The sequence below is a fragment of the Austrofundulus limnaeus genome, unplaced genomic scaffold (genome assembly GCF_001266775.1).
Source record: "Austrofundulus limnaeus strain Quisiro unplaced genomic scaffold, Austrofundulus_limnaeus-1.0 Scaffold797, whole genome shotgun sequence".
Lineage (NCBI taxonomy): Eukaryota > Metazoa > Chordata > Actinopteri > Cyprinodontiformes > Rivulidae > Austrofundulus > Austrofundulus limnaeus.
In genome coordinates this window covers 34,398-56,247 of record NW_013953199.1, presented here as the reverse complement: position 1 = coordinate 56,247, position 21,850 = coordinate 34,398, and the positions used below count along the sequence as shown (strand labels likewise).

Here is a 21,850-nt window from a genome sequence, read left to right as displayed (position 1 = left end):
TTTGACTAGCCTTTTGCTGCTTTTGACTAGCCTTTTGCTGCTTTTGACTAGCCTTTTGCTGCTTTTGACTAGCCTTTTGCTGCTTTTGACTAGCCTTTTGCTGCTTTTGACTAGCCTTTTGCTGCTTTTGACTAGCCTTTTGCTGCTTTTGACTAGCCTTTTGCTGCTTTTGACTAGCCTTTTGCTGCTTTTGACTAGCCTTTTGCTGCTTTTGACTAGCCTTTTGCTGCTTTTTAGCTTTTGACTAGCCTTTTGACTAGCCTTTTGCTGCTTTTGACTAGCCTTTTGCCGCTTTTGACTAGCCTTTTGCTGCTTTTAGCTTTTGACTAGCCTTTTGACTAGCCTTTTGCTGCTTTTGGCTTTTGTCTAGACTTTTGCCATTTCAGCTGCTGTTTGTTCAAGTTTATTTTTTGGTAAATTTTTGTATTTTAGCTGCTGTTTTGCTTCTTTTAGCTTTAAAACCTCAGTTTTAGCTTCTCCAGCAAAGCTGTACTTACACAGAACATGATATTTCTCTGGTTTTAATCAGTTTTTCGGCACGTTTAGGTTCAAACTGAGCGCCGTGAGGTGCTGCCTGTTCACTGAGGGGTTTTAAAGTCGGCAGTAAAAGTTTTAAGATCGGTCCAGTAGCCAACAGGAAGTCCGCAAACCGAGAACAGAAGTGCAGCGAAGTAAATGTGGGTTTTAATGTCAGAACAGCTGCTGCRTTTTGAACTGAACTCATGCTTTAATCTAAAGGCCTGAATCAGCTTCTTCAAATGTTTAAAGTTCTGTGGATGAATGTCAACTCGAACAATAAAGTGTAAAAGTTTGTCCGTTAGAGTTCTTTTGAGACCACAGAGGTTGATTCTGTCTAAATCTACTGAATTATCAGATTAAATTTAATCTGAAGTGACGGGTTCGACTGAGAGGCTGGAAGGTGTTTGCTGATGGAGGTCAGAGGGCGTTCAGCTGCAGAAAAACTGCTGAAGGTCTAATTATTTTTCCACACCAGAGAGGAAATGACAGACTGGGTGGGACACACACAAACACACACAGAGAAACACACAAACACACACAGAGAAACACACACAGAGCTGGGCAGAGCTGCAGACAGGTCACAGAATCTGATTATCTGTTTGTGTGAAAGCAGTAGAAGTGGAAAACTAAAATAAAAGTCACTTTTCTCCAGGTTCAGTTAGCTTCACAGACTGCTGGGCCTCAGCTCTCCGGTCTCCTCCTGAGCTCACCAAACAGCGCAGCAGAAACCGAAGGTGTCGGCTGAGGTCTCAGTCTGAAGTCTGCAGGGCGTGGCTCTACGGTCCGTCACAGGCTCGGCTCGTTTCAGAGGATCTGACAGACTCGCTGTGATTCATCGAATGTTTTCCTTTATAAGAATCTGTATTTTTCAGAAAAGCCCAGAGCTGGACGTGTTGGAGTCGTTCTGCTGCAGTGAAACTTTCAACAGTTTTATCAGATCTCACCTCTGTGGGCGGAAAGGTGGAGCCGGAGGGGGGTGTGGGAAGGAGATTTCTGTCATCGTTCAACGATGATGTAATCTTTTCAGCTACCTGCAGCGTGTTCGTGTGTCAAAAACATGTTGGCTGTGCTTTAAGGCCCCTGGCTTCTAACTCTAATTTAAACTGAAACAATAAACAATAATTTCATCTTTTTATCACTGCTTTTAAAGTCTGCAGAGGTTTGAGCAGCTGTGCTCTGCAAACTGTCATCTTCACTATTTGGTTCTTATTTTACAAGAATAAAGATTTATTGAGTTTTATTTAGTTTTTTATCTAAATACTTCTGCGTACTTTATTTTTTTCACTATTATGGGAGACAGGTGGTGTCACTTYTAGTTTTTTTAAATTTAGTACTTTTGAAAATAACGTATTGTTCCTTTTTACATCTGCTTTGGCATAATTTTTAGTTCCTGTTTTGCAGCATTTTAGCTACTGCTCTGCTATTTTTAGAGAATCTATTGCTGCCTTTAGCTGTTGGCCAGCCTTTTGATGCTTTTAGTTAGCCTTTTGATGCTTTTAGTTAGCCTTTTGATGCTTTTAGTTAGCCTTTTGATGCTTTTAGCTAGCCCTTTGATGCTTTTAGCTAGCCCTTTGATGCTTTTAGTTAGCCTTTTGATGCTGTTAGCTAACCCCTTTGATGCTTTTAGCCTTTTACTGATTCTAGCTAGTCCTTTTTGCTGCTTTTAACTTTTGCATAGCCTTTTGCTGCTTTTAGCTTTTGGCCAGCCTTTTGCTGATTTTAGCTAGCCTTTTTTGCTGCCTTTAACCTTTAGCCTTTTGCCATTTTAGCTGCTGTTTTTTCAAGTTCAGTGTTCTGCGCGCACTTTGTTAATTTTAGTATTTTTAGCTGGTGTTTTGCTTCTTTTAGCTTTAACACCTCCTTTTAGCTTCTTCAGCAAAGCTGTATTTTCACAGAAAACCAAATTTTTCTGGTTTTATTCACTTTAAACGAGCTGTAAAACTGAACTTTTAATTTATAAAACATCGAACACACTTCAGCAGCTGCTTAGAGTTTTTTATTTTTTTATTTTGCTCTGAAGGAAAATAAGAATCAAACACTTCATCCTGGTAACGTTTCTTTTCCTTTCAAGTCTTTATTTATTTGTTTTAGCTCCTGTTCTTTGTTCTGACTTGGGTGTGAGGTGATTTCCTGTCTTTTTCTTTGAGATGAGCCAAGCTGTCCCTGAGGACGGTTTATATAAACCAGTTTAATGGTTGATGAAGACGAGGAACAGAAGAGCAGCCTGGGTTGGAGATGAGGCGTTCAGGGAGGGTGGGGAAAAAGAACTCTTTGTTTCAAAGTGTGGACTTTCTTTTTCACAAACAACAATCTGATTTAAAAAAACAAGATGTTTCTCAGACTGATGTTGCGAAACGTGTGTGTGTGTGTGTGTGTGTGTGTGTGTGTGTGTGTGTGTGTGTGTGTGTGTGTGTGTGTGTGTGTGTGTGTGTGTGTGTGTGTCCATGAAGAGGTGGTTTCACATAACTCAGCTGCCTGATGAGGCGTTCAGGTTCTGTGAGAAAAAGAGTCTTTGCTTGTTTTGAAGCATGTTTGAGGTGTAAACAGTTTGTTTGTTTGTTTGTTGTTTCACAGCATCCATTCAGTAAATAAACAAAACCGGAGTTCAGGTGAGCTCTACAAAAAGACTTTTCAGACCCGAAACTCCTGAAACGTTTCCGTGATAATAAAAATGATTGTTAAAATGAAAATGCAAGACAGGGAGACGGAACCTTCAAAATAAAATAAAAAAAAAAGTTTAGTTGTTGTTGTTTATATTTTTTTTGAAATGGTTTTTAGAATTAAACCAGGTTAACTGGTTTGTCAGCATTTTATTCTGATTAAGCCTTTAAAAAATGTAGTTTTAGCTTCTGTTGTTGAACAGGAGATGATTTTTAGTCGACTGGTTTCACTCGACTTTAAAAAGAAAAACTAATATGGAACATTTAAGACAACACAACTAACATTTTCCTCCTGTATGTTGTTTGTTTATTTATTTGGAAAATTTACAAAATTAACAGCAATTTATTGGAAATGCATAGTTTCTGTTTGTTTATTTTCACAAATAAAAACTTGAGTTTAATCTATGGGTGTAAGAAAATATCGATACACACTGAAATGTGATATTTAATTTCCTGATGCTGTATTGACTTTTAATTATGGCTTAAAGGGTAGATTTAAGAAATACAAATGCAGTTCTCACTATTCTGTGTTCTGATTGCATAAAAATAAACTATAAATTATACAGATTTTTAAAAAACTTTTGAGTCTTTGAGGGGAAAAATGGCAATACAGCAGAGGTTCTCAAACAGGGGTCCCAGGACCCCCAGAGGTCCGCAAGCTGTGTCTTGGAGAACCTCAAAAGTTTTCAAAAAATTGTTAATTTGGTTTTTATTTTTTAAAAATGCATATGGGGAATAATGCACTAGTAAAACAAACATACTAAACCAAACAAAAAGTAATATTACCATGTCTTTTAGGGGTTAAAATAACTAGGGGTGCAACGATACAGAAAATTCACGGTTCGGTTCGATGTTTTTTCGATACAAAACAGAAATTTCCATGCATTTTTAACTTGTAATTTATTTAAATTAATTATGAACATTTGTTTAAACTCAAAAATACAGTTTTTAAATTAAATGTTGCTGAAACAGCAAGTTTCTCAGTGGATCTGAGCTCCACAGTGCAGCCTAGGTGGAGTAGTCGAACACAGATCCACTGATCCTTCAACACAGAGCATCTTCAGAAGACAAGTTGATAAAGTAAATGTTAAAAATCTGTATTGTTCCATACAAGTGTGTGTTGAACCTAAAGCTCTGTTTATACAGTTTGATACAGGTACATGTATTGTTGCACCCCTAAAAATAACAGTAAATTATTTGGCATTAACAGCACGGGGTTTGAGGGGGTCCCTGGAAAATTTTCACTGTTTGTAAGGGGTCCCCCAGTCCCAAAATGTTTGAGAACCCCTGGCTTACTAGGAGTGTAACGATACATCGATATATATCGATTTGAATGGTTCATGGTTCGGTTATATTGAGGCAAAATGAAAATATCGATCTATATCGTCCTCATATTCTCGATGTGTATCGATATCATCTAACAGTCATTGTGTTAGACATGCATATGATATCACGTTATATCGATCGCAGACATGTGAATTGAATTGAATCAAAATCATTTCSTGACARACTTKGTGATATCGAGAAATATCAAATCGTCATCCAAACRWATCGATGTAATRTCGTATTGTGATGAAGCTGGTGATTTACACCCTTATTGCTTATTCCAGTGTCCCCAATTCTTGCCAGTGAACACACAGCCCTAGTTTAATCCGGGGGGAAAATTAATGAATGCAAAAATATTTCAGATTTTATTTATCGGTTAGATTATTGTTTACAGAAATATCTTTCTGTTCCATCTTCCTTCRTCTGGTTCACTCTTTGCATTGACATCCAAACTGAAAAATAAATAAGTTTTAGCAGGTCTGGGGAATGTCTACAGTTTGTTTGAGGTTTTGGTTGCCCACCATGTCTGCTGGGTTTAGAGGAATTACAGCAGAGCTGCTGGAACAGAGCACTTTTATTTATTTATTTATTTTTAAGTGGGGGGGGACGACGACTCTTGTTGAAGGAAACTGTGTGTCGGGACATCATTAAACCCACTTCAACACAAAACACCAACAAATGTCCTCCATCCCTCTGTGTTCTGGGTTTGATTATATGTTTGCTGCAGGGGTTTACAGTTTATAAAGTGGTTCCCTCCTCACAGTCTGCACGCTGTGCAGCGATGTGTAGATGTGTAGCTCCTTTTATTGTTTCATTTTGGTGTTTCAAACTCAGTCGTTGCTACCTTTTTTAGCTACGTTCTGCGTTGGTTGTGAAAGCCTTTTACGTAAAAACTGGTGGAGTTTTTCAAACCCTGGCTTCTCTTGCAAACACTCCTACAAGACATTCCTCCATCAGACTTGTAGTTTTTTTGTCAAAAGCCTCATTCAGGTGTGACCGAGCTGCAAAGTTTAGGATTTAAAAAGCTGCACCATTGACCCAGTTAGCTTTTTTTTTTTTTTTAGACTGGTCAAGCAAACTGTTAATTTGATCTTTAACATKCAAACATGTTGATAATTTGTTCGTTTATCCTTTAATTGTCAGCTCTACTCTCAGGTCTGCAGACCATGATGGGTTTAAAACACTGGCTTGTGTGTTTTGCTGCTTTTAAAGGTAACCTGAGAGACGACAGGATATAGACTTACACTTCCACACACTCTCCGCTTCTCTGCAGAGAAAACATCTTTGTTTGGTTCGGGGATAAATGCAGCAGCTTTTACAGGAGAATTCAGGACTTGACAGGCAACAATGGCTCAGAAAGAATTAATTCTTCCTTCATTGATTTAAAGCTGAAGTTTGATGGTTTTATTTATATAGGAGGCGTTTCTTTCACCTGTTTTGGCTTAAGCTTGTCGATCCAGCTGGACTTCTGGTAAATTCTTAGAAAGGTTTCTTTTTAGAAAAACTAAATATGCATGTTTTCAAAGAAAAAAAAAACGAGTGGAAAATAAACAGTTTAGAAATGAAGCATTGTTTATCAAACTGTTCAAACATGAGTCATGGATACCTGGTGATGGGTCGTGAGGAATTTGTTTACGCTCATAAGAATTACCGTAGCTATGTTCTTAAATGAATTTTTATTTGTGTAATTTGTCATATGAGTAAGTTTACTTTGGTACTTTAACGGTGACTCACCAAAAACATTGTTTTTTAAGCATATAAGCCTGTTCCTGTGGAACAGAGTTTGTTACAAATTTTGTTTGTATTTTTTGAAAATGAAAAATAATTTTGAAATAAAAGTAAAAACTTAAGAAATTGTAGTTTTTAATTATGACAAAAACGGCCTGCCACACCTCGTTAATTATATAATAAAATGACCTWCTATATATTTAAATTTATAATACAGTTCCCTGTCATATTTTTGGATTATGATACAACAACCTGCCATACTTCAACTAAATGATACCATGACCKGCTATAGTTTTTAATTATATTCTACAGCAGCCTGCTGTACTTCGTTAATTGTATAATAAAATGACCTGCCATATTTTTCAATTATGACACAACGGCCTGCCATACATAGTTACTATGCAACGACATGCCATTTTTAATTATGATACAATGGTCTGCCATGTATTTATGACACAACTACMTGCTTTATTTTAATTATATGAAAAATGACCTGCCATATTTTTTTCTTATGATACAACCTGCAATACCTTTTATAATTGATACAATGGCTTGCMATTTTTTTGATTGATACAACCTGCCATACTTTAATYATAYGATACAATGAGCTGCCATATTGACAGCCTGATGTATTTCATTATTTAAATGATACATCAATCTGCCATATTTTGAAATTATAACAATGGCCTGCCTTGCATGGTTATTGGAAAACAGCATGCCATATTTGTAATTATATGATAATGTTCTGCCATAACTTGTTAAATGTATAATGCAGTGGCCTGCCATATTTTTTTCATTATATGATACAACACCTTACTGTACTTTAATTAAATAATATGCCTGCCATATTTTTCAATTAAGACACAACAGCCTACCATACATAKTTAATATGTAATGACATGCCATATTTTTATTGATACAATGGTCTGCAGTTATATGATACAACAGATGCCATACTTTGTATTTATATGACACAAGTAGTTTTTTCTTTCTGGCCTTTTTAAAGGGACATTTCAACCATTTGACAAAAGACCAGCTCTGCCTAGTTTCCTGGTGTCTGCTGGTGACAGGTGAGTGGAATCACCTGGATGGAGGCCTGGCCTCTCATCCTTGCTGCAGAGAATTTTCACGCGTCTGAATCATCATCGTTTGGTTGTTGGTTTCAGCGTGAACGAAGCCGTGTTGGATGTGTGAAACCAAAACAAACACAAACCTGTCCTGTCTGTTTGGAGAGGCAGCAGTCGTGACGCAGAGCTCAGGTGGTCTCTGACGGGGAGGTGGTGGGCGATGAAGGATGGTCACAGCTGTGTAATTTAAGCAGACATACAGAACAAAGAATGGAGGTCACTGTTTCATGTTTTGTACCCAGTCATCATTAAAACAACAGATCAGAACCGCCGCTCTGGTTGTGACGGGATGTTCWGGCTCCGTTGGCCCGGTCTCATCAGGAGGTTGTGGAATGCATGATGTCAGTGTGAAGGAAGTAGAAGCATTTGTGTGGTTGCAGCAGTTTATTGTCATTGTTCAGCGATCATCACGGCGGTGAACCTCCTGCAGCCTGGCTCTGCAACAAACAGCTTTTCTTTTTCCTGACGTTTCTTCTTTTGGCTCCTCCATTCTTTCCCCTCATTTTTATTGTTCCGCTCTTAAACTTTAGGCACTGGAAGTCTTTTATTTAGTCAAACTTGGATGAGAAAAACATAAATAATAAAATTTAAAGGATAAAACAAGCTAAATATATGAAAGGAGATGCTTTTTTTTTAACAGATGGACTTAAACGAAACATCTAACTTCTCGTCGTCCTCGGTGCATGGCAGGTCTGGTTCTGGTGACATCATAGCCTGGGAACCAGCAGAGTGAGGTCATTCAGGGCTGCCGTGTGGTGTTTATGCACGAGAACATCATGCCAGATGTTTGCGTGTTAATGACAGGGCAGCGCCGGCCCGCTTTCTCGGCTCTCTTGTGGCTCCTGGTTTTTTCATATTTCTTCTGCTGCTTGTTGACGGCAGGCATTTGTGTTTAAACTAAGGTGTAATTTATCTTTTCTTAGGCTTTCATGTGACTTTTTCTTTTTTAAAAAAACATCTAAAGTCCTGTTCTAATGCTCCCTCTGGTTCTGAAACATGGATTCCTGATCTTTTTCGAGTATTTTTCTTGGTTTATTCTTCCAATCCCCATGAAAATCTCCCTTTGATCAGCTGCTGACTTCATCCCCGCGGCTGTTTGCGTCCAACCAGAACCAGATTAAAGACCGCCGGAGACGGACTGACACACGGCTCATTACTCGAATAAATCAGAAGCATTAAAGGCCTCCTGTTGCTTTTTATTCTGTCTGTAATCTGGAGTTKTTTGGTGGTGGGATCACTCTGAGTGACTCATGATGATGCTAGTTTTATTCAGAAGCACTTCGTCCTGTGATGTCATCAGCAAGCGCCAACATGAGCTCARAAATTAAAAACATAAATGAGTGAAAGGGCTGTGACTAATTAAAATACACACAACTGTACTTGGAATAGTACATTTGTTGTGTACTGTTGCCTCACAGGGAGGTCATTAGTTCATCTCAGTATCACTAAACTTATTTGCTCTTTAAGGTTTTAGTTTAGGATGCTGTCAAATGCGGCTCGCAGGTGACATCCGTCCGGGCCGTCATGTGGGCCCAAAATTTAAATTTATTTTTTTACTTACTTTACTATGAAAGTAGTTTTTATATTAATGGTAAGTTTTTAATTTATGATTCAATACAACAAAATAAAGACATTTAAAAGATGAAATATGTGTTCAACCCCTGAGGTTTTGATTTAAAGAAACTGTCCCCCTGAGCAGTTTAGTAGAATAACTCTGTATTAATGTTTCAAAATAAGCTGMTTTAAAGCCATCATTGACCATAAACTACATATCCCATAAAGCATATTGTTTTTTAATAAGAATTTCCTGTTGGAAAGTGGGAAAGGTTAGAATTCAAGATGAATTCAACAGTAAATRAAGCTCTTTTACTTTTAATAGTATTTCTGTAGCATTTATTTCACAWTTAGTCAGTGTTTATAGGAGGATGAGTTGAAATGCTGTTTCTGTGCAGGAAATACCAGGTAGAGCTCAGTTATTGATTGTTAGCGGGGCTCAGCTGGAACATTGAGGCAAGGATTGTGACATTTTTGAGTTTTTTTTTGTCAAAGTTAAATATGAAGTTGYGAGTCTGAAGTAGATTTAACTTTCACTGAATCAAAACATCAGTTCAGAGTTAAAACGTTCAGTTTATTATCAATTAAATGATGTAAAAATAAGTTTTAAACCAGATGTTTTAACTTTTTCACCTGAAACTTGATTAGTTTGTAATTTTTCCTATACTGTATCTGTGGAATAAATTTAAAARGTCAAACAGGTTTTGTTTTATTTGGACCCTGGATGACTAAATCTGATTTATTTATACAAATATTTACGAGGTGCTGATCAGATGGGTTTTTAGAGTCTCCTGGTGTTTTAAATACTGTTCCTCTGCCATCATTGGTTTGTGTTTTGGAGTGTGGAGGTGATATTTTTGGGCAGGATGTTGTGACCTCAAGTCTAAAAAATCTGTTTGTACGTTGGGTCAAATCTCAGCTCTACTTCCTGTTTACTGCTGCAGGACAAATCCCACCATTGACCTCCTTCAGTGGTCTTTACATTTGACGTTTTATTGATCTGCAGGGTTTATTTTTTTGTTTGGTGTGAAAATGAGCTTCAGACATGAATTGTTTGCTATGACTGTTGTAAATTGTTTGGTAGGAAGTGGGTAATGTCTCTGCGAGTCATTATGCAAAGGAACATCTGCGTATGATAAGACGATGAGGTCATCGAAAAGCAAAAACTGAACAATTAACCAGACAGAGAGAGGRTCCAAGACAAAAGCAAATTAAACTGTAGTCTGTAATTAACTGTCCGTTTGTGCTGAGATGAGAGGATGAAGCCATCATCTTAAAAATAAAACACAATCTTTAGATATTTCAAGTAACTTTTCATCCCAGCTGTGTATAAAATTCTTTTTAGCTGTGGTCAGGTGKTTTTAGGAGCGATGATGTCACTTCCTGTGTGGGCCACGCTGATAGAGAGGTATTTAGTTCCAACCTGATTCACCTTTGCACACTTACAACGTGCACGTCGTGTATTTCTCCCTTTTATTCTGCTCCCTYTCTGCCAGCGTCACTGCCTCTGTGTTGTCGCGTCTCTGTTAGCAACATGTCGACAGGTCAACAGGTACCTGCAGGAGCGCAGGTTGTGTGATGCTGAGTGAAGTCTAGACGTTTGGTTGAATGGACCTGTGGGCAGATGAAGCTCTGAATGAGGGTGCGATTGTAGCGGTTGGAGTTTCCAGGAGGGAGGGAGGGTTTGAGGACAGCCTCGGTCTGAGCGCTGAATGGTTTGACTGGTTTAGTTATTACAAGTTGGGAAAAAAAAATGGTTTGAGGTCAGAAAGGCTCTGGATTGGCGACTTGTTTGAAACGGGGGTTAATGTGAAGTCGGTCGGGTCACATGAGGAGGACAGAGGGGCTCGTGGAGGGGAGGGATCAGGGTTTTAGGAGCAACAACAAGCTCTGGACTCTAGATGCCACAAACAATTTTCTATACAAGATTAAACTCTCGACCTTCATGTGAACAAAGGGCTGCTATGGAGATCGACTCATTACCCTGAAAACTGCACAAAGATGCTTTCAAAAACAGCTCCGAGGCTAAAATTTAAAAACTCTTGACAGGCTTTCAATCTCATTACCGTTAAAACTTTCAGCTTTTTGTTTTTTGTTTTYGGTAAAGGAAGCGTCGGTCCGCAAACTGACTGAACTCATCTCTGGGTGGATTTGGGGTTAAAGGTCACCGAGGATCACTCACAGGGTGTTTGCTCACAGTGACACACACTCACTCACAGCAGAATCACGACCTCCAGGGTGGAGAGGAAAGGTTAACTCAGCAGATGAATTAGAAATGAGGCGTAAACGTTACAAACGTCAGGAAAGAGTGAACGGGTGGGAGAGAGAGGAAAAACACAGAGATAACGGTGACGGATTAAAAAGTGTTGCAAGCGTYGTGTCGTAACCTCTCCTCTGGATGTCTAACACGCTCCGTCATTCCACCGGGGGGGTGAATTTATATGTTGTGTCACAAAGGGGCGAGGCTGCGGCCTCCACCTCAACCTGAGCTGATGAAACATGTTTGGATCACAGCTGACGGTGCAGCGCAGGTTTTCCCACACTGTCAGGACTCCGCTCCGTCCTGCAGAACGAGCTGCTGAAGGCTCGCCTGCAGCGCAGAGACAAACATTTAGCAACTCTGCAGGTTTTAAATATACAAATTAAATTACGTMGAGTGGAAAATGCTGGATAATTACRGTTTTATTAGACATGTTTAGTCAAATTTAAGCTTTTTCTTAAAGATTTTTGCAGTGGAAGCACCCCGCCTCGACTGACACAACAGTTTAATGAGTCAGTTCTAGTCTAAAATAAACAGTGAAAAACAGTTTTACTGTCATTAATTTGGGTTGGGCAATGTTGGGAAAAAAAAATATTAGTTACGATTATATGTGGCATTTAGCCAAAACAGGTTTTGGCAATTAATAGAATACAATTGCAAGTTTTTGAGTCTGTGTTCAAAACTTCAAATTTAATTCAATTCAATTTATTTATATAGCGCCAAATCACAACTGTTGTCTCAAGGCACTGTACACATAAAACAATAAATCTTTAGAAATCATTACTTAAACTAAATTCGTCATTTTAGCAGCCACGGCCCACCAGCATTTACTTTGCTGCTCGTAAGAGACAGATTAGCTGAGTGCTTCATAGATTGTGAGCTGATTTGTACTGGTTAGTGGCAGTATTTTAGGCAATTAAACAAGATCGTAGTGTTAGCGTTAGCTACGCATTAGTGTTGCATTAGCAGAAGCTTTACATTAGTGTTGGCTCCATGTTAGCTTTACATTGATAGCTCCACAATAGCATTAGCTCTGCATTAGCATTAGTTCTGTGTTAACATTAGTGTAGCTCGGCATGAGCAGGAGCTCTACATTAGTTATCTCCACATTAGCATTTGTGTTAGCTCTGCATTAGTGTTTGCACAACCTTAGTGTTGGTTCTACATTAGTTTTAGCTCCACGTTAGTCCTGCATTGGTGTTAACGATAGCGCCCTGTTAGCTTTAGCATTTGCTCCACGTGAGTGTTAGCTCTATGTTTCCAATTTGTGTTGGCTAAATCTTTTAGTTCTGTGTGGCTGTTTTTAATTCYTGTAAGCATCATTCCACACTTTTTATTGATAAATGTAGAAAAATTGAATATGTCAGTTATGTGTTTATCCTCTTTAAGTGTTCATGTTTGATGTGATCCATGTGAAAGTGTAGCTTTGTGGGTGTTTTTTTTTTTTTTTTTTGTAAGATTAGTTTCCACTAAAGCTGAAAAATGAGTCTGAACTTGTTTGCTGCAGCTCTGAGCAGTTTAATACAAACTGATCCCAGAGCAGTTGTTTTTTTTTCAGTCAGGACTGAACTAAATTATGCTTCAAAAACTTCTGCAGAAGATTTTAATTTTCTTCAGTCTGAGCTCTGAAACAATAAACCAGTAAAGATTTTCTTCTAAGAGTCCATCTTCTGTTGTYGACTAACATGTAATTGGGAGAAAGTGGTGCTTATTTGTGCTTATTTTAACTTGTCCAGTTTTATACACGTACTTTATTTGTTTAAATTTTTGTCTTAAGAACAAAGCATCTGTTTTAATGCATCTGCTGCATCATTTTTGTTTAATAAGCTGAAAGGAATAAAGAATAAAAAAGATGTCTGTTCTGAACTCGGTGTGCTGCAAACAAACACGAGCAGTTTTATGTTTGCGTGCGTGTTTGTGAGGCTCCAGCTGGTCCTGAGAAGTCAGATTAATGATTTTGATTTGATTTATTTATTTAACAGGAAAAGATTATTAAAAATCAAGCCTGACTCAGCATAATTGCTGTTTTACAGCAGGTTCCTGTTCTGCAGCACATAAAACACTCAGAATTACAGCATCACAATCACATCATTATACACCATAGACACAAAGACAAACAAGCATACCAAATTTTAAAAAGGCAGCATTTGCAAAATAGGACGTCTAAATATGAGCACAACAAAAAGTGTCCAGCAGATGGCAGACAAGAGTCTGTAGTTTTGAAATGGACTTTATGTTTTGAGGAATGTCATTCCATGCTTTAGTATAAACATAGAAGAAAGACCTCTGGCTGTAACAGTTTTTAAAAGTTGGTAATATCAGTTGTCCTTTTTGTAACAGATCTAGTTGAATGACCACTTTCAGAATTTGATTTGGGCAGCAATGCACAGAGAGTTCCATAACTGAAAATTGAAAATGAGAAACATTATCCAGCGACACTTGGTTCTGTTCCGCTCGGTTAAAGGAAGTCGTGTGTTTGGATCTGCAGATGGTTGGGASCAGGTTTGTCTCTGGTTCAGATCAGATGAAAAGCCGCGGGACTCAAAGAAACCTTTGGTTTGACACATCGAGTTTAATGTAGAGTCTGACTGCAGGAGCCTGTTGAACACATTTGGTTTTTGTTTGTCTCGTGAAGCTAAATTAAAGTTGCCTGAATCGGGCCGTATCGGTTCTTTTAAACTGCAAAGAGACGCAGCTTCTCATCTTCACGGAGAACTTAAAAGGATCAACTACAGATCCTGAGAAGAAATGCACAAATGTTTAAAAGGAGTCTGYCTGTTTCTCATCCTCAGACTCTAAAGCCATTGTAGATGGGAACCTGAAACTGATCCTGGGTCTTGTCTGGACTCTGATCCTGCACTACTCCATCTCCATGCCGATGTGGGAGGGAGAGGATGAGGAGGTAACGGCCGGCGTAAAASTCAAAGATCAAACTGGTTTTTATCTCAAATCGAGATGATTGTTGATTTGTTTTATTTATGTTTTTGTTCAGGCAGAGTCAAAGACACCTAAACAGCGTCTGCTGGGCTGGATTCAACACAAAGTTCCTGACCTGCCGATCACCAACTTCAGCCAGGACTGGAGAAACGGGAGGGCGCTGGGAGCTCTGGTGGACAGCTGCGCTCCAGGTACAGTTCAACCCTGCAGGGCTACTTACCTGATGACATCATCTCGTATGAGCCACCATCATATACCTGGTTCTGTTTAAAAAATGAGGTTTGCACAAACAGAACCGCAGCACGACGGCTTTTAATGATTTTTTTTCTCGACGCTCTCAGGCTTGTGTCCAGACTGGGAGACCTGGGATCCAGTTAAACCGGTGGAGAACGCTACTGAAGCTATGCAGCTGGCTGACGACTGGCTCGGCATCCCGCAGGTGAAATTTAAATTAAACATTTTAACAACTTGCACTTAAAAAATTAGTGGTTAGTTGTTCCCAGTTTTTATGGTTCTGATGTAATTGACCATTTCGTAGTTAGAAATGAATTTGCATAATTCCAATAGAGTTTTTATAACAACTTAAGGTTTATCTAGTTGACCTTTGACCCAGAAAAATTAGGCTTCCCTTTGTGCTTGTATGTCAGCACCTTGTCGGYTCCAGTGTACCCCCTTCATTGCCTGATCTCCCTGACTTTTGTGTATTTTTATTWATTTTTTAGGTGATCGCTCCGGAGGAGATCATCGACCCCAGTGTGGACGAGCAGTCGGTCATGACCTACCTGTCTCAGTTCCCYAAAGCCAAACTAAAGCCCGGAGCTCCCCTCAAACCCAAACTCAACCCCAAGAAGGCTCGAGCTTACGGACCCGGTGAGCTCGCTCAGATCTTTGCTCCCAACTTAACACTTAAAAAGGCCGAATTCTTAAACAAGAAAAAAACTTGAAGCCTGGTTAGTTGATGTGCATTAAATTAAAAGTTCACACCAGAAAATAAAAGCACACAAGGACATAAAAAACAGCATTTAAAGGTGAAACCAGTTCCTGCTGGTTTGACAATGACAGGAAATAGCTGAACAATGGGCTGCCCTCACGTGGTACGAGAACACACACACAGACACACAYATACACGAGTAACTAATGAGGTGGCTCCCCAACATTTAACCCTGAGAGGAAATACTCAGAATATCTGCAGAGGCAACAAACATCCACACTAAAAGCTTAAAGAATGCAGATTATCCCTCGTTACCGCCCGTCTACAACAGGGTTCCTGCGGATCCTTAAAACGTCTTAAAAGGCCGTGAATTCATCAATCCAAAAATAAGGCCTTAATTTGCCTGAAAAGGTCTTAAATCAATTTTCAGAAGTCTTAAAAATGTTAACACATTGTAAGTAGGATGACTGTTATTCGAATCAAATATTAAAATAGTGACATTTATTTATTTTTGAAATATTCCCATTCAGATGTTCCCTTCTGACACCACTTCCTGTTATTTCACATGCAAATATATCAACAACTGTCCATCTGAGCCATGTGAAATTTGTACTCTAATATGTTAATACTGTTGTCTTTCCAAAAATGCATTCATATTTCTTACAAAAATTTGATGTCACAAGCACTTTAAGGTTGCATCTACAGCAAGCTGGGTTTGAGAACCCACTGTGTGTCATAAAACTCCACATTTTGGGTCGTTAGATGATTTCCAGAAGTTAAATGAAGTTTAAAACTGACTGCTAAGAATGTTTGTTTTTTTGTGCTATATTTGACAAAATAGCAGTTAAATATGGATAAAAACAATTGGTCTATTAGCAATATTTGAATAATTCAACCAAAAATACTTTGATTCATGAGTTTCTGCCACAGTTTTATTTATTTATTTTTTTTGTCATTTGTGTTTATTGTGAAATTGGTCTTAAATTTGATTTCACTTGGCATTAAAAAGTCTTAAAAAGTCTTAAATTTAACTTGCCTTAAACTGTAGGAACCTTGTACAATAAACTGTTTCTATAAACCTTATTTTGATCCGTTTGTAGCAGCAGGTTTTTATAATTTTAATATTTAAATATAAAACATATTTCTGGTTGTTGTTTAGGTATTGAGCCGACAGGAAACCGGGTTCTGCGCCCGGCCGTGTTCACCGTGGACACGTTCAGCGCCGGTCAGGGACAGGTCACCGTCTACCTGGACCATCCAGACGGCACCCGAGAGGAGGTAACCCCCTCCCCCTTCATCCTCTGATGTTTTTATGAGTCTAACACACTTTAACTGACGGGTCTGGGTTTGTGTTGATTAGCTGAAGGCGGAGCTTAACGAGGGAAAGAAGACGTACACCGTCACCTACGTCCCTCAAGTCACCGGGACTCACAGGGTGAACAGATCTTCTGTTTTTTGTTTTTTGTTTTTTTTCCAAGTCGTTCGAGTTGTGCACGTAAAACAATCTTTATAATTTTGTCGTTTTTTAGGTGACGGTGTTGTTCGCAGGCCAGGAGATTCCCAAAAGCCCGTTTGAGGTGAATGTGGACAAAGCGCTGGGCGACGCCTCCAAAGTTACGGTGAAGGGCCCGGGAATTGAACCTGTGGGCAATGTCGCCAACAAGCCCACCTACTTTGACATCTACACTGCAGGTGAGAGGAGACGAYGATTTTTATTTGTTTGCTTTTGTTTGTTTTTTAGCGCCAACGTTGTCTTTTCTTCTCAGGAGCGGGAACGGGAGACGTGACGGCCATGATCCGAGACCCGCAGGGCCACCAGAACAGCGTGGAGGTGATGATGGAGGATAAAGGCGACAGCGTGTACCGCTGCACCTACCGGCCCACGCAGGCCGGACCACATGCCATTACCATCACCTTCGGCGGGGTGGGAATCCCCCGGAGTCCCTTCAATGTGGACATCGGACCCGGTTGGTTGGGTTTTGTTTTTAAAGTCTGTTTAGATCAGGCATGGCCAGTCCTGGTCCTGGGGGCCACAGCCCTGCTTGTTTTACTTGTTTCTCTGCTCCAACACACCTGATATGAAGGAATAGATGATTATCAGGTTTCTGCAGTACGGAGGACCAAAACTGACATAATTGTAAATAAAATGAACCACTAAATAAATACACTTCAAATGCACCAATTAAATTAAAAAAGTAGAACTTTATATCCTGTTTTATATTTTAATTGATTTTCATATTTATTTTTCCAGGTTAGTTCCAATAAATTAGTCTATATATTTGAACACATAATTTAAATTTTACTCTTTTTAAAAATATATACTAATTATTTTTCCTTTTACTTGTACATGCATTTCTGTGTCGTAAATGTTTATACTTAATTATTTTTATATTTTTTTCCCAACAAGTCTTTTTATTTCAATGTGTTGCATGCTTGTGCCTCAGTTTAGCTTAAAGTTTAGTTTAAAACAAAGGCAAGGAGGAAAACATTACCTGTACATTTATTTTTAACTAAACTTTAAGCTAAACTGTGGCAGCACAAGCATGCAACACATAGAAATAAAAACACTTGGACAAAATTGAAAAAAAAATAATTCAATTTATGCATTCAAGAGACACAAATGCATGTACAAGTAAAAGGAAAAACTGTGTAAAATATATATTAAAAAAACATAAAATTTATCATTTCTTGGAACTAAGCTGGTAAAATAAATATGAAAGTCAATTAAATGATAAAACGTGAGTTAAAGTTCTCCTTTTTAATTTATTTGGTGCATTTTAAATATATTTATTTATTTAAAGGTTCATTTATCTATTTTTGCTTTTATTCCTAATTATGTCAGTGTCGGTCCTCCATACTGCAGAACATGAAGAGGTAGTTCAGTGCCTGAATCAGGTGTGTTGGAGCAGGGAAAAATGTAAAAGATGTAGGGCTGCGGCCCTCGAGGACCAGGATTGCCCACCCCTGGTTTAGATGAAGCTGATATCCCTGAGTGTGTGTCTGTCTCTCAGCCTGCGCGCCAGGCGCCTGCAGGGCGACGGGTCGGGGTCTGCAGCCSACGGGGATGAGGGTGAAACAGGTCGGGGACTTTAAGGTGGACACGAGAAATGCTGGGACTGGAGACCTGAAGGTGCTCGTCAAAGGACCCAGTAAGTGAATTGAATCTGAGTCRCACAGTGGAATAGTTTTTATTTCAAAGCCTGGGAAAAATAAAAATACATGACATGCCGTGTGTTCAGAAGGGGTCGAGGAGCCGGTGAAGCGCCTCTCCAGTCAGGACGGCGTGTTTGCCTACGAGTATTACCCCAGCAGTCCTGGAAAATACACGGTCTCCATCACCTGGGGCGGTCAGCACATCCCAAAGAGGTGAGGGGGAGGGTCTGTTAATAACCCTGGACATGACATCATCTCAGCTGRATCTGTAGARGAATGTCTGCAACTAGTTCTTGTTTGAGTTTGATTCATTTTAAATGTGCAGGAAGTGGTTAAAACTATTAATTATCTGCAGAAAACATTAAACTTAGCTGAAGATATAAACATTGAGTCAGAGATTCTAAGAGTTATTTGGTACTAAAAGTGAAGCGCTTTTCCTGCAGCTAGGTGACGAGAAACAACTTTATTTTTCCTGTTTTATAGCTGGAACTTTTATCACCTGGTGATAAAATAAATCTTAGTTTGTGACGGGGGGCAGTAAAACCCAAAGTGGGAGCTCCGTTACGTCTGTGAAGCGCAGGCAGAAAATCCCAACGGACACTTTTATTTGGTGTGAAGTTGGTTTGTATGCGAGTGAACAGCAGAGGAGCTGTTAGAGTTCAGAACTGCTGAAGATCAAGTTACACTGTCAGGGTTTGTGATTTGATTCTGGACAACCTATGTTTGAGGGTAAACACGCGTGTTTAGATGCCAGTTTACTCTTTTSTTTTTCTTTTTTTATCAGTCCGTTCGAAGTGGCAGTCGGTCCAGAGGCGGGGCCTCAACAGATCAGGGCCTGGGGTCCYGGTTTGGAGGGAGGCGTTGTGGGTAAACCTGCCACCTTTGTGGTCGAGTCCATTGGCAGCGATGTTGGCGTTTTGGGTAAGTTGTAGCTTTTTTTGTGTGTGAATGCTAATCAAGCATTCCTGCTATTATCTTTTTTTTCTTCCTTACATATTTGGCACGTRTCTCGTTGCRAAATTTTTGTGCTATTTTAACAATTCATATATCAAAACATTCAGCTCCTTCAGTTATTTATACCTTTTTTTTTTAGCTACTTTACTATTTCGGCCACATTTTCCCCATTAAAAATGAAGGAGCTGTTTTCTGGTTCGGCTTTTTTTTTTATTTTAGTTTTTTTTTTCTCCTATTGCAGCTTAAATTCTACTCTTTTCTGCTAATTTCTACTTTTTGTGCTTCTTTCAGTTGYTTTCTGATAGTTTCAACTGTTTGCAATTTTAATTACTGTTCAGCTGTTAATAGCTAAAAAAAATTTTTTTTAAGGTAAATTCACATTTTGGTGGTCATTTTAGCTTCTTTCTGCTTAATTCAGCAACCATGTGTCCTTCTGCTTCTTTGTGTTAATTTCAGCATTTTAGCTACATTTTAGCTGTTTTACTGCACATTTTGGCTATTTCAGTTGTACGAAATATTGTCACTTTTTGTGCTTTTGTTCTTTATTTTTGGCTAATTTGACATTTTTTTAGGAAATGCATTTTTTACATTAATTTACAACTTGCATCTAATTTAAGCTTCTTTCAGTTGAATTCTGCTAATTTCAGCTGCTTTTTCTTTTAGCTAATTTACAGCAAATTGCCACACCTCAGCCCTACGTGTTTTACATTTACATCCCTGCTCCAACACACCTGATTCAGTCACTGAACTACCTCTTCACGTTCTGCAGTATGGAGGACCGACACTGACATAATTAATTTATTTTCTTTGTGCTGRTTTGAAAATTTTTACACTCCTTCCACCATCTGTGCGGTAATTTCTACTTGCCTCTGTTACTTTTAACTTTCTTTTGTGAATTTTAGCTACTATTAGCATTGTTTAGCATGTTTCAGCTGTTTTACTATTTTCATCAATTAATTTTTTTCTGAATTCTGCTACTTTCTGCAGCTTCTTTCACACTAGAGATTCTGCAGATTCTTGTTTCAGTTCATGTCTAAAAAAGAAAAAGCGTCCTAATTTGATTTTATTTTCAGGTTTTGCCATCGAGGGCCCGTCTCAGGCTAAGATCGAGTGCGAGGACCAAAACGACGGGTCGTGCGACGTTCGTTACTGGCCGACGGAAGCCGGGGAATACGCCGTCCATGTGACATGTGACGAGGAGGACATCGAGCACAGCCCGTTCATGGCCCTCATCGTCCCCGATGACACCACCAACCACCCAGAGAAGGTCACTAAGACTGAAAATAAACAAGTTTTAGTTTTTCTTTACAAATCTTGAAAGTTAAATTCGTTTTGTTTTTTAGGTCCAGGCGTACGGTCCGGGCCTGGAGACGAGCGGCTGCCTGATCAAMCAGCTGGCTGAGTTCACCGTGAAGGCTGAAGGCGCCGGGAAAGGACCTCTGAAAGTCTCTGCGCAGGTTCAGACGCACACAAAACAGCAACAAATCAAACACATCCGTTCATTTTTAGACGCTTGGCTAATTTCTTAATCTGTTGATCAGGATGCGGAGGGGCTCCCCGTGGAGGTGAAGGTCAGGAGTAAAGCCGACGGGCTCTACCAGTGCTCCTACACGCCCACCTCGCCGCTCAAACACACCGTCTCCGTCACCTGGGGGGGAGTCAGCGTCCCCAACAGTCCCTTCAGGGTAAGCAGCCAATCACAGCGCTCCGCTAACGCAAGGAGCGGCGTAACCCTGTTCAGGTTTAAGAATCTGGTCCAGACGGAAAGCATCAGAGTCGTCTCGTCTGAGCGCACATGTAGAGCGGAAAAAGTTGACGTTTTTGAGTCTGTTAAACAAGAAAGTTTAAAGGAATCCTCATCTGAAGCCAAAAAAAGAAAGAAACCATTGATTATTATCACGTACACGGAGGAGAGGTTCAGCTATTAGCGGACGACACTTTGATTTATCTCTGAAACCGTATCGACTTTCACTGGTGTTAGAGGAGGAATGAGTTACAACATGTTGGTTACGGAGCTCCAGACGTGCTTTAGATGTTTACGGTCATTCTTTCTTATTGAAGCTAACCCCATGAACCCRACTTTAAACCTGACAAATTGATTAACGAGTTCCTGCAGCTTTCACGCTAAGATAAAACACTTCAGCCTCCCCTGATTTCTGAGGTTTTAGTTGCTGCTTTTTGTTCWAATATAGGTCCAAAGGTTTCTACGTCAGTGTTAATAGATTAGGAAATGTTTTAAATGATTCATTTTAATCAATATAACCAGCACTAACATCCACCATGTGATTAAAAATGCATCCTAAATGTTTTTGTTTGTTTAAATCACACTAATCACCACCTCTGTACTGTCTGTGCACTGTTACCACTTTTTGATTTCTTGTTTTTGTATCTTTTATGTTCAAATATGAATCTTCTGCACTGTATTCACTGTCCATGCACTTCATTTGATTTTTTCATTTCTGTAAATCTTGTTTTTTTTTAAGCGTCACTCATCTGAACCTTTTTGATCTCAGCCTCCGAGATCTGAAAACTGAATCTTATCATAACTTAGAGCAAATATGGTTAAATTATAAGACAAATTCTTTAAATCTTATCTAATCTGTCTGTTGTTTACATACTGAGTCGTGTATATGTTGCTACTGAAAAGGGTTTAAAAGGTTTAAAAAGTTCAGATGAGTGAAGCTTTTTTAATGTGCATGTA

At 39.1% G+C, this 21,850-nt stretch overlaps 1 protein-coding gene across 2 annotated transcripts in view; it reads left to right on the top strand.

The window, feature by feature from the left end:
• The window catches only part of flnba (filamin B a), a 44,382-nt gene that overhangs the window by 4,141 nt on the left and 18,391 nt on the right, over positions 1 to 21,850 (top strand). For both annotated transcript variants that reach the window (XM_014028683.1, XM_014028682.1), the window contains exons 2-15: positions 13,967 to 14,076; positions 14,167 to 14,302; positions 14,453 to 14,550; positions 14,834 to 14,981; positions 16,202 to 16,320; positions 16,403 to 16,477; positions 16,572 to 16,734; positions 16,809 to 17,009; positions 18,054 to 18,191; positions 18,282 to 18,408; positions 18,980 to 19,116; positions 20,223 to 20,416; positions 20,493 to 20,606; positions 20,691 to 20,834. In XM_014028683.1, the coding sequence (XP_013884137.1) occupies positions 13,967 to 14,076; positions 14,167 to 14,302; positions 14,453 to 14,550; positions 14,834 to 14,981; positions 16,202 to 16,320; positions 16,403 to 16,477; positions 16,572 to 16,734; positions 16,809 to 17,009; positions 18,054 to 18,191; positions 18,282 to 18,408; positions 18,980 to 19,116; positions 20,223 to 20,416; positions 20,493 to 20,606; positions 20,691 to 20,834 (1,904 nt within the window). The remainder of the gene's footprint in view (positions 1 to 13,966; positions 14,077 to 14,166; positions 14,303 to 14,452; positions 14,551 to 14,833; positions 14,982 to 16,201; positions 16,321 to 16,402; positions 16,478 to 16,571; positions 16,735 to 16,808; positions 17,010 to 18,053; positions 18,192 to 18,281; positions 18,409 to 18,979; positions 19,117 to 20,222; positions 20,417 to 20,492; positions 20,607 to 20,690; positions 20,835 to 21,850) is intronic.